The sequence below is a fragment of the Diadema setosum genome, chromosome 8, assembly GCF_964275005.1.
Source record: "Diadema setosum chromosome 8, eeDiaSeto1, whole genome shotgun sequence".
Taxonomy (NCBI): domain Eukaryota; kingdom Metazoa; phylum Echinodermata; class Echinoidea; order Diadematoida; family Diadematidae; genus Diadema; species Diadema setosum.
Window position 1 is genome coordinate 541,302 of NC_092692.1, and position 12,232 is coordinate 553,533.

Here is a 12,232-nt window from a genome sequence, read left to right on the forward strand (position 1 = left end):
CGTTATAGCGCCGCTAGCGGCGGTAGGTGAATAGGTCATCGAAATTGAATCGGTCTATAGTACGAAGATGGGCAAACTTTATCTTTCGTCATTGTTGAAGATTGTGTTGCCATGGTAACAATATTCTTTTAATGGATATTATACAAAAATTTTGGTTCGGCTGACTCAGGTGTTTTTTTTTTGAGCATTTGGCTTCAAATTTGACACATGTGACCACTTTATTACCTAGATGTGCAAAATTTATCTTTTGTTGTTGAAAAATGTGTTGCCATGGTAACAGCATATTTTAAATGAAAATCATGCAATAATGTGATTTCAGCTAACTCCCTCAGCTTTTGAGCATTTGACTTGAAATTTGGCACATGTGACAGCTATGATATATAGTTGTGCAAACTTTATGTTTTGTTAATGTCAAACATTGTGCTGCCATGGTAGCAGCATTTTTTAAATGAAAATCATAGAAATTGTCGATTTACTTATCTTGCTCCCTCAGGTTTTGAGCACTTGACTTGAGATATGGCACATGTGACTATAAGTGAGCAAAATATACCTTTATTCAATGTTAAGCAGTACATTGCCATGGTATTTTTTGCAATAAAAGGCATACAAAGTATATGTAATTGTTGGTAGAACTAACTCTCTCAGTGTTAGGTGGGGGTATTAATCACATTGAGTGATAGTTCTAGTTCAGTCAGGAACACATTGCACAGAAAAGATTGAAGCTAAGATATTGCCCAAAGCCCTTCTGCTTTTCTCCAATTTCATATTACATTCATTTTCCAAAATGAAAATCAAATCTAACTGATTTTTATTTTTAATTTTCTGTGCTATAGATTCCGTCAGGTACTGTATACCCCACATATTTTGAGAGATTTTTATTTCCATAATTTCACAAGTCAGGTGCCTTTCTCGAATTTGAAAACATCCAAATTTATTAACTCTGATCCCGACATGAATGCAACACGAACGCATACATTTCTCTGTTCATTACTGTACTAACACAACCATAAATGTAACAGCTCGCAAAATTGACAGGAAGTCCCGATTCACAAAAAAAAATTAGACTGGCTAAATATATGGTGTGTACAGTGACTCAAACCTAAAAGCATTAACCAAGTAATACCTACGTTGAAAAGAGAGAAAAAAAAAACCCAAAACAATATAGATGCTTGTAAAGATGGTGTTAAGTCAGTTCTTAACTAATTAAATCATAGTGTACGATTGTTCGTATGTTAATTCTCTGGTAGTAATATGATGTGTGCACTATGCATTATGTTCCCCCCCCCCCCCCCAAAAAAAAAAAAAAATAAATAAATAAATAAAATAAAAAAATAATAGAAATAAAAATAAAAAAAATACAATTGGACTTTCCGCAGCAGTACTGGTAATTGTAAATATGGTGAATCAATCCAAATGCAATTTCAAGGAATGAAACTATAACTTACTATCTACATCTATGCAGAAAACCCCATTTGATGTGCATCATTGGTCAAAGAGAAATGAGGATCTTTGCAAACATGTCAGGAATCCCTTCCTTCCAAGTTTGTCCATTGCGTTTACCGTTCCAAGAGCATCCAAGTGCTGAACTTGGAAGAAGTAGACCCATGACATGCTCTACAAATATTCACATTTCTCTGTGACCACTTAACCAAATTGAATGGGGTTTTCTGCGAAATGTAGGTAGGAAGATATAGTTTCATTCCCTGGAGTAGCATTCAGATTGTTCAAGTTATTTGCAATGTGATTAATGTGGAAATCCAATTGTAATTTTTGGGGAAGCATACTGTATCCAATCATCATGCAAGGGCAGTAGTAAAATACAACAGCACATTTATATGCAAATCAAATTCTCCATTTTGACAGAGCTCTGTTAGGAATCATGAAAAGAGTTTAGCTCCATGTCCTCTCAAGGTGTGAGATTTCTGAATCTGTGATGTTTCTTGAAGTTCAGTATTAAAATAATGCTGATATGGTAATGTGTGTTGGCAAGAAAATAGTATGATTCAAATTTGCTTAAATCTCAGCAAATCCTTGGCTTTTGTTCGATTGCATTACAAAGAAAACCAACTGTAAAGTTAGTCTGAAAAATAAAAACTTGCAGTAAGATACATTATAATATCCTGATGTGGGGAGAAAAAAAAAATCTGTTAAAGTTTTAGTTTTTTAAATTCATATACTGATTAAAAGCCTGCTTTCAGCTGGACAGCTGTTTTTCAGCATGTCATGAGTGTGTGATGTCTCAATGTTATTTCACATTTTCTTTGTGTCATCTTACCCTGACAGGACATCACAGGGTGGGGTGAGAATGACCGAGGAGTCTCCTACACCTTTGGTGGTGATGTGGTCAGACAGTTCCTGAAGAAGAATGACCTCAGTCTCATTGTCAGGGCACACCAGGTAAACACAAGCTAAGACAGAAAAATAACTCTTTGCTTTGGATAATGCACTACCTCTAAACTCATCAAGGTACATTGGACACAGCCAGACAGAGACATATATGTAGATGCCCACAATATATACATGCACACAAAACAAAAAGACACTGAACACACAAAAAAAATGCATTTTCTCACCATTGTTTCTTGTCCGCATCAGTACCACATAGAACAGAGAGAATATCTCTCTGGATACATATCTGAATAAAAGATTGCTAAATTGATTACCCGTTTAGTATTTACAAGAACTTTGTTTGAGTATTTTCAGCATAAAGCTATAGGAAAGTTAACATAGGACACAGGTAGTGATCATGATAGTACATAGTACTAACATTCACAAAGAAATAATCATATCCCCATATACAGAAAGTAAGGGGATATATATTGGAATCACTCTGAGGTGAGGTGGGGTGGCTGGGCAGTTGGTCGGTCAAGGTTGGACTGTAACAAAATCCTTGTGGATTACAGGGGTGGTATAGTTTTGGTTGAGATCTAACTTCAGGTTTCTAACACTTTTTTGGTGAGATAATGAGAAACCGCTTATGAAATATGAAAGAGCATGTAATTCCTAGAGGGATTCAACGTTTATTTGATGAAAATTTGTTTTGATATGGCCGAGATATCCAAAACAGAGCAATTCTAATAAAAGGTGGAACCCACCTATTATTTGGATCACTTCCTTTTACTTTATTTTTTGATGTCTAAGCCCTTCCAAAACCTATTTTCATCTAATAAACCTTGAATTTCTCTTGGAATGGTATGCTCTGTATCATTTTATAAATGATTTCTTGGTATCTTGCAAAAAGTTAAAAGCCCAATGCTCATCTCCACCAATACTAAAGCATCCCTTTAAACTTTTCCCCAAGTTTTTTAGCAATTAACCCAGGATTTGGTGCATGTGGCCTGGCTGTCACAGGCTGATGTATAGGACACTGATGTATAGGACACCTTTGTTGTCAGTATTAAGTAATATGTTTCCATGATAACAGCAACTTGTGAAATCACGCCAAAATGTTGCAAATTTAACTACTATCTTAGTTTTAAAACAGTTCAGTTGAAATTCATCACATGTAATCGATGCAATATGTACAGGTGTAGTTGCAAGGACTAACTGAAAACAACCCTGCCAATATAGGTGCTGTGAATAAATAAACTTACCATTCAAACACCATTTTGTATACAAATCATACAAAATGTAATTTATCAAAATACTCAGTTTTTTGAGCAACTTAGGGGCATGGAATTCGGGACATATGATCAAAATCATACAAAATTTTGATAGAAATACACTTTTTTTTTTTTTTGCATGGCAAGAGCATTTTATATGCAGTGAATCTTGTAGGTGGAAATGGTCAAAGTTTCAAGTAGTTGAGCTGGGATTTTACACATATGATTGCCATATTGAGCAGTTGTGACAGACATCTTTTTTGTCAGTCTCACGAAATATGTTGCCATTGTAGCATCTATTTTTGATACAAAACATCACAGTCTTGTCGATGAAACTGCATTATACTCCCTCATTTTTGAACAATTGATGTGTAATTAAGCACATGTGATCATAATGATATGTAGTTCTGCAGGATACCTTGTTTTCAATAGAAGCTGAAAGAATGTTTCCAAGGTAAACAACACTCTTTATTATACCCCCGCCACACGTGGTGTGAAGGGGGTATATAGGAATCACCGTGATGTTGGTCGGGCGGGCGGTCGGTCTGTTGCAAAATCTTGCGTCGCGAACTCCTACAGTTTTGAAGCAATTTAAATGAAACTTAGGGTAAATGATGATATTGAGGTTTAGATGTGCAAGACATGTTTTTTTGTGTTTGTTGGACAATGCGTCCATAATTTTACCAAAACCTTGTGGATTGAATAACTTCCATAGTATTTAAGCAATCAATTTCAAAATTGGTATCCATGATGATCTATAGGTGTAGTTATGCAAGACACTCTTTGTGTTTGTACTTGACAAAGCGTTGCCATGGTAACTGCATGTTTTCTTCGAAATCTTGTGGAGTGAACAACTTCCACAGTTTTGGTAGGCATTATGGCCTTGAGGCATAGATGTGGAACACATAATTTTTATGTTTGTCGGACAAAGCGTTGCCATGGTAACCATAATTTTACCAAAACCTTGTGGATTGAATAACTTCCACATCATTCAAGCAGTTAAGGTCAAATTTAGTATGTATGATGATCGAGAGGTGTAGTTATGCAAGACACCAATGTGTTTAATATAAGAAAAATGTGTTGCCATGGCAACCACTCATTTTTGTATCAAATTGAACCATTTAATCTTTAAAGGTGAAATTTGGTGTGTATGATGCTCTTTAAGTGTAGTTTTGCAAAATGTCCTTTGTATTTGTATTGGACAATGCGTTGCCATGGTAACCGCATTTTTTTTATTTTAAATCCTGTGGAGTGAACTTCTTCCACAGTTTTCAAGCAATTGAAAACAAATTTGGTAGGCATTATGGCCCTGAGGTATAGATGTGGAACACATAATTTTTGTGTTTGTCACACAAACTGTTGCCATGGTAACAATTTTACCCAAACCTTGCAGATCGAATAACTTTTCCATCATTCAAGCAATTAAAGTCAAATTTAGTATGTATCATGATCTAGAAGTGTAGTTTTGCAAGACACCAATGTCTTAGTTTGAGGAAAATGTGTTGCCATGATAACCACTCATTTTTGTATCAAAATAAACCATTCAAGCTATGAAGGTCAAATTTGATGTGTATGATGGTCTTTAAGTGTAGTTATGCAAAATGTCCCTTGTGTTTGTATCAGACAATGCATTGCCATGGTAACCACACTTTTTACCCAAACCTTGTGGAACTCAGTGTCAACTCTGTAATTGTACAGTAAACTAAAATTATTCTGTTTCCAATTCGACAAGTGCACAAACTTGGTATTAACGTCATTGCCCTCATGACATCACATACTATAAAGCAACACTAGGGGTGGGGGTATTAATCACCTTCAGTGATAAGTCTAGTTATTTTCAGCAGTGTACCAGTACAGGAGTGTTTGCTAGGGTGTAATATCACCTTCAGTGATATTTCTAGTGTGAAGTAGCATTCCAACATACCATGCTTCAGTTTCCATCATTTGATTTGGATGGTTAGAAGACCTGTGGGTCATGGTAAATAAGTTTACCTTTCTTGCCCCTGGCAGCCCAGCTTGTTATGTCGCGATGTACACGTAGGCCTATTTTTCCACTTTTGCTTTATTGCTGTGATATGATTTATTTTGATGTTTGTTATGCTGAATCAAATTTGTTTTTTGATTGTATATGTGGAGATTAATGAAATGCCAAATGATATTAATAGTGATTAAGATAATGATTATAATAATAAATGCTCTCCAAATTTAATGAGTATACTAAAGCTCAGAATCTCTTCTCTCATTATCTGACTTCAGCTAAGAATTCATATGTAGCAACTTTCACAACTAATAATCTTCATCTGTATTTTCTCTTGCAGGTTGTGGAGGATGGCTACCAATTCTTCCAGAAAAGAAAGTTGGTGACGCTGTTCAGTGCTCCAAACTATTGTGGAGAGTTTGACAATGCTGGTGGAGTCATGATTGTTACACAAGACCTCACATGCTCATTCTCCATTCTACAGGTAAAGAGGCATCTGTCTATTGTTAAAGTGAACATTTTTGTGTGGGTAATTTTCTGTGCTCAGTCCGGTAAAACAAAATGTGTTTGTTTTTTATTCCATGGAATCAAAGAAATGAATTATCATTTCATAATTCATTATTACAAGCAAAAATATCTGCTTGTTTTTATTTTTGTGCTAGTTTTATGTCATGTGTAATGCACAAAAATTTCCCACTTTTATAGTTCGATATTTGGGCATATTTCTTTCAGAAACATCCTACTGACTGTTAAACTCTGAATTATTTTAAGATGTCAAATGAAGGAAAGGAATATCCATATATTTTTTTTTATTTCTTAACATTTTTGCTAAAGTTCTTGGTGAATTCTAATACGTTTTCTCTTTTTTTTTTCATAGAAAACGACTTCAATCATACATATCACACCAGCAAGCTCTGTTTAAAGTAGGATGAACTTGAGGATAAACTTGAGGATAAACCTTCATGTGATTTAAATGCCGTTTGGCACAAAAAGCCTCATATTGTACACGCTGTCCTAAATCCGTGAAATACATATGTGTAGATTTGCTAAAACACTTCCTTTTTTTTTTGGTCATCTATGTCTAATACAGTAAAACATGTTATATTCATGGCAGTAAATTTTCGCGAATTGAAGCCGATGGCCTTTTTCGCGGCATGAAATTTTCACGAATTGCCACTGGCGTTCGATGCATATAGTGTAGACAAGAACTTTCACGTGCATTTTAATTTCGCGGATCTTGGCGCTCGCGAAATTCATGAAATTAAAATGCACGTGAACATTCCTTGTTTTACAGTATACATGAAAACTAAGTCTAGAGAGATAATCACAGGGATTTCATTTCCCTACCAGACTGAATATTTTCATACTAGTTTCAGACAGAATTGCCGATTTACCAACTACCAGTAGGCGGTAGTGTGTGGGACTTCTCAATATTGTGATGTGCTGGCAGTGATATCCAGCACAGGCAGCCCACCATTCACACATGCACTTCATTTTTATTGCCATTTTCTTTCTTGACATTGGACCTGCTGTCATTGATATCAGTTGGTAAAATAACTCTGCATGCATTCGTTTCTAATACACACTGCAGAGCTTTGTATGGGGTAATTGTTTCATTCTACACCAGCCATAAATGACCAATGACTTTATCAACCTCTTGTGGCTGGTCAAAAGAACAAAGAAAGAAGAAAAAATCCACCATATCTTTTTTTTTTTTTTGGGGGGGGGGGGTCTATTTTCATGTTCTCTGGTTCTCTCTGCATCCTTATTTTCTCTTTTTGTCAGCCACAAGGAAATGGACCAAAGCAAGAATCAAAGAAGAAATGATGTTTCAGCTTCTCTTGTCTACCTTTCCTGGACTTACAGAGGAATCCATCACATCAGCTGGGATTCTTTTGAGAATACTGACTAGAGTATGCCAGATTTAGCTGACATAATCTTTTCTTCTTTTTTTTTTGTCATGTCTTCTGCTGAAGTAAATTTTTCAGAAAAAGACACAGGTATGATTAATCTTTCTCTCTGCAATTGTATAACAAGGTACCTGTAAGAAAGTTATTTGACCTATTCAGAGTTTTATGAAAATGTTGATATTTTCCACCTTTTGCTCAGTGTTGATCAATACTGAGCATACTTTTAGTACACATTTGATCTGCTGAAGGGAAAGATTCAAACATGATCTGTGGTTCATTGTGAAAAGACATTCATTGTTTTGATTTACTTTTTGCAGTAAAGAATATCTCAGTTTACAAACACTCTCTGAATGCATAAATACTTGCGTTAATATAAACTTATTGCGTCAGTTTAAGAAACTTGGCATAAAGTGACTCAACAGCTTGGGAAAGACAGTGCTAGCCTAGTGCAAAATAAAAGTAGTGCATTGTTTTTCATCTTTGACAAAAAACAAAACAAAGCCAAAAGAATTTAAAAAGCAAGTAAACCTTTGGGATGAGATAAAATGATTTTTCTTTGATGTTGGCCTTTCTTTTGTAAACTTAAATTCATCTTTGAATATCTTTTTAGTTCTTTCTCTTATTATATTGGCTGGCTAGAAATGATGTCTGCACTAGATCTAAACAAGGCTGGTTTTCTCAAGAAAGCCTGGAGAAAAAGGTACTTTAGCTCTCTTTACCACTGTATTAATGGTACATTTCTGGTCCTGCATCAAGGATGTAGTGTCCAATCTGTAATTATTTATTGCTTACTCATCTGGAGATGAATATATCTGCGAGGTACCATGTGACCAAAGATGAACTCTGTTGACCGAGTTAGATTATTCATCTCATTTTGATGTGGGAAATAACTAGTGCTATCCTTTTTCCAGCATAGTTTGATGATCAATAGAGTGTTTGACCATCGATGTGTGGATTAAAAAAAATAGCAAATGGTAATCTATCATTATTAAAGAGATGATATTTCTCTATTTTCAAATTGCTAACATGCTGCAGATTTGCAGAAGATGTTAGTTGAATTTTTGCCACAATTTTTTTGATGAGCATTTCATCCAGATCTCATGTAGTAAGTTCTGCAGCAGTAAAATTTGAAGAATAGCAAATATTTAATTCATGTGTGGTTGTTCAGCATACCTTGTGTGGTGATTTTAGGTTTATAGTTGTTCATAATCAAAGGCTTTCATAAAACTTAGAGACCAATAAGAGAAGTGTGACCACAGGATAGCTTTATATATATATATATATACATACTATATACATTGAAAAGAAAATGTGTATTACATTGTACTAATTCTATAATATTCAGTTGTCAAGTTATCGATTTTGTTGTTTGCTGGTTTCAAGTTGAGAGTTAACAGTCACTTGACATATTCATATATGGAAATGACATCATTGAAAAGTGGATGGAATTTGTAGAGTTGGTGATTGTTGTGGTATATCAGTTTAAATTGATTGATTTAAATTTGAAAGTATGAAAGGAACATACAAATTGTTTGTCAGAGAAACAATTTTTATAAGTACCCATTACAAATGGACATAGTTTTCTAGTTGATTGAAAATATGAAACAGGTTGAACATGAGCATTAATGTACACTATCATTATCTTTCTTCTTCTTCTTCTTTTTTCTTTTTTTTTTTGGGGGGGGGATATACTCAACCAGGAAGTGTGAAGTATGTGTAAGGAAGAGATGATATCTGAAACTTTTTGTGCCAATATGATTTAGCATTTGATATTGAATATAACAGTTTGGCCTGCCGTGGTGGCTATCTGCACCTCTCATGAAATTGGAGCATGTGATGTTATCTTCCAAGATAAAAGTTATTAATGCTGGTGTTAACTGGTGACAAAATATTACCTTTATTCAGGCTATCACTGATATAAACTGGATTGTACTAAATTGAATGTTGTTTCAGAGTGCATCAGTACTGAACACTTCTTCCACAATTACTGGAACGTAGAGTGCAAACTGACTGAAAATTGAATAAATAGACCTAGTAAAATAAGCAAACATGGAAAAGAATAAATAAACCCAAGCATCATGGGCAAGGCTCGTATTACTTTATTGGGAGGTAAAGGTTTATAGCAAACCTCATGGCTATATTTGTACAAAATTTTGAGGGAATATTGGCATTTTCAGCTATTCACATTCAGGGCAGCAAGACCATGACACCTGCCCTTCTTAAAGGACAAGTTCACCTTCATAGACATGTGGATTGAGTGAATGCAGCTATATTAATAGAACACATTAACAAGAGTTTGAGGAAAATCAGACAATCCATTCAAAAGTTAAGCATCTTTGAAGTTTCTGCTTAGTCACTGCTGGATGAGAAGACTACTACAGCTTGTGATGTCACATGTGTACAACGATATAAAGAAAGTATTAAATTCAAGATATTTTCACTTTTCTTGCATAATAAAAAAACACGTGACTTCCCTCTTTCCGAAGGCTAGGAGGAATATTACCCTTAACATACGTCAGTGACAGGTCGAGGAAATATGCACTTTTTTCAAGAAGTAAAATTTTGTGAAATTCTCTTTATATTTTCCTTATATCATTGCACGCATGTGACATCATACACTCTAGTAGTCTTGACATCCAGCAGTGACTGCGCAGGTACTTTAAAAATTAATAACTTTTGAACGGATTGTTCGATTTTCCCCAAACTTTCACTGATGTGTTCTACAAATATTGCTGCATTCACTCAATCCACATGTATATGAAGGTGGACTTGTTCTTTAAAGTTTAACTGTGAATACTATTTTAATTTTCTTACAGCAGAAAAGGGATTATCAGAATGGTAATGCTGTATAGCATTGTAACCAAATAAAAATGGGAACTACTATTAGTGCAGTTCTCAACATGTTTGCATTGTCTGTACCTTAACCTGGTAGATTTTACTGCTGAAAGTAACTTTCGTCAAATATTGTTAACTGTAATCAGTAGTGTTAATCCAAGAGTGTGCACAATAGTTCCATTCACTTGGTATTTGCCACTCCAGTTTTAGATCTTGCCTGTAGTATTCTCTTGCATTTCACAACCTCTAAAGCAATATGTTTGCTGTGGAATGATAAGATAAACTCTGAAATATTTTAGAGTTTTTGATACTCTAGCATCATAGCTGTTGACAGCAAGTGCATGTTCTTATTGTTTTATTTAAAGTGCAATTTTCGTTTTCTTACAAATATATATGAAAACTTGGTACAAAGTACAATTAAAATAGAAGTGTTGTATACATGCAATTCAGTGATCATATTATCTTGGAATAAATTAATTCAATCTTCAGATTTAACATGATTCTGTTTATCACTCTTCAGTGTAATGTTAAACTAAATTTGAATAGAAAGTTCACTGCGCTATGAACATGGTAGTTTTGTAAAAACTACTAGCAGATTAAATAGCTTCAAGTTATTTTGTTGTTCATTTTTTTTTGCAAGTGTAACAATATACTTCAATACTCACATACCTTTCACCTTTTGTTTACTAAAAGCAAGTATGCATCAATGTTGATATTACTTTTCCCGCTTATAAGGGGTTCAGTTTTAGTATCAATAATCCTGTATAGTTGTTTGGCAGTGTGCTGTTTGTGTTAAATTCATATGCCTGATTAACTCGTGGTTGACAAAATGGTCACAATGCTACTTGATACCTTTCAAAATGCTAGAAGAATTTGAGTAGTGTACTATAATTGTTGAAATTTAAGGTAAAGCATGTTTGTGAACACTATTAAGCTGTTTCCTTCTGCATCACTGGATATGAGGTTTTGCCAACAAAACAGCAGCAATCGCAAAAACAACAGCAACAACATCAAAATTTCATTGATTGCTACCATTTCCTGAGAAAGTCCCATGTCCAGTTTGGTGTTGTGCAGTATGCAGCTGTTATTGTTTATTTCATTCACATACTGAAATGTAGGAGTTGCGTGGACTGGCATATTTCTATGTATCTTTCTTGTGTTTTCTTTACAGTTTGTTTTTGTGGCTTCTTCAAACTTATAATCCTACCTTGACATATTTGTGATGTCTATGTCATTTTAGAAACAAAAAGCAATATTGATGTTTCAGTTTTGTTTGAGAAAAATGAAGTACTGCCAATTGTTAAAACCACTTAATGATGACATCAAGGTGAAGAGCAAAATTGCCTGATTGATATTTATTTTTTTTATTACCTTTTTGTTAATGTAGAGGATTTCATAGATAGTGAAATTCAACACAGAAACAGAAATGTCAGAAAGGCATAGGCGTCAGCATGTTACACTGAATTCCAGTAGACGTTGGAATTAACAAGGCTAATCAAGCACTCTTGATCCCCACACACATGTTGGCATACACAGCTTGCTTAAAGTGATACATCATTATGAATTATACCATCCCTCAGATGTCTGAAGGCTATCTTTCCTTCAAGAGCCTGGTTTGTAATACCAGCTGTGTGTGATATTTGCAACAGGCAGTAGGATAACTGATTGATAGATGATAGCAAATTAAGACATGATTTCTTGTTCCAAATTCGTTTTAGATCCAATTCATCTTTTATTTGTGTGTGTGTGTGTGTGTGTGTGTGTGTGTGTGTGATGGACGATATTGTAAAATTATTTTAAATGTTAAAATCCTTTTACAGATACTTTGAGGTACCTCAATGGAAAGCAGTACATGGTAGTCTGTTCTGAATGTTTAAGACACACACACACACACACACACACACACA

The 12,232-nt window shown here is 34.6% G+C and overlaps 1 protein-coding gene across 1 annotated transcript in view; it reads left to right on the top strand.

Annotated features, from left to right (window-relative positions):
• LOC140232051 (uncharacterized) overlaps positions 1 to 8,754 on the top strand; it is a 61,932-nt gene extending 53,178 nt beyond the window's left edge. Inside the window, exons 6-8 of the mRNA XM_072312203.1 lie at positions 2,284 to 2,397; positions 5,921 to 6,064; positions 7,366 to 8,754. Of these exons, the coding sequence (XP_072168304.1) occupies positions 2,284 to 2,397; positions 5,921 to 6,064; positions 7,366 to 7,407 (300 nt within the window). The 3' untranslated portion in view covers positions 7,408 to 8,754. The remainder of the gene's footprint in view (positions 1 to 2,283; positions 2,398 to 5,920; positions 6,065 to 7,365) is intronic.
• Positions 8,755 to 12,232: the final 3,478 nt, after the last annotated feature.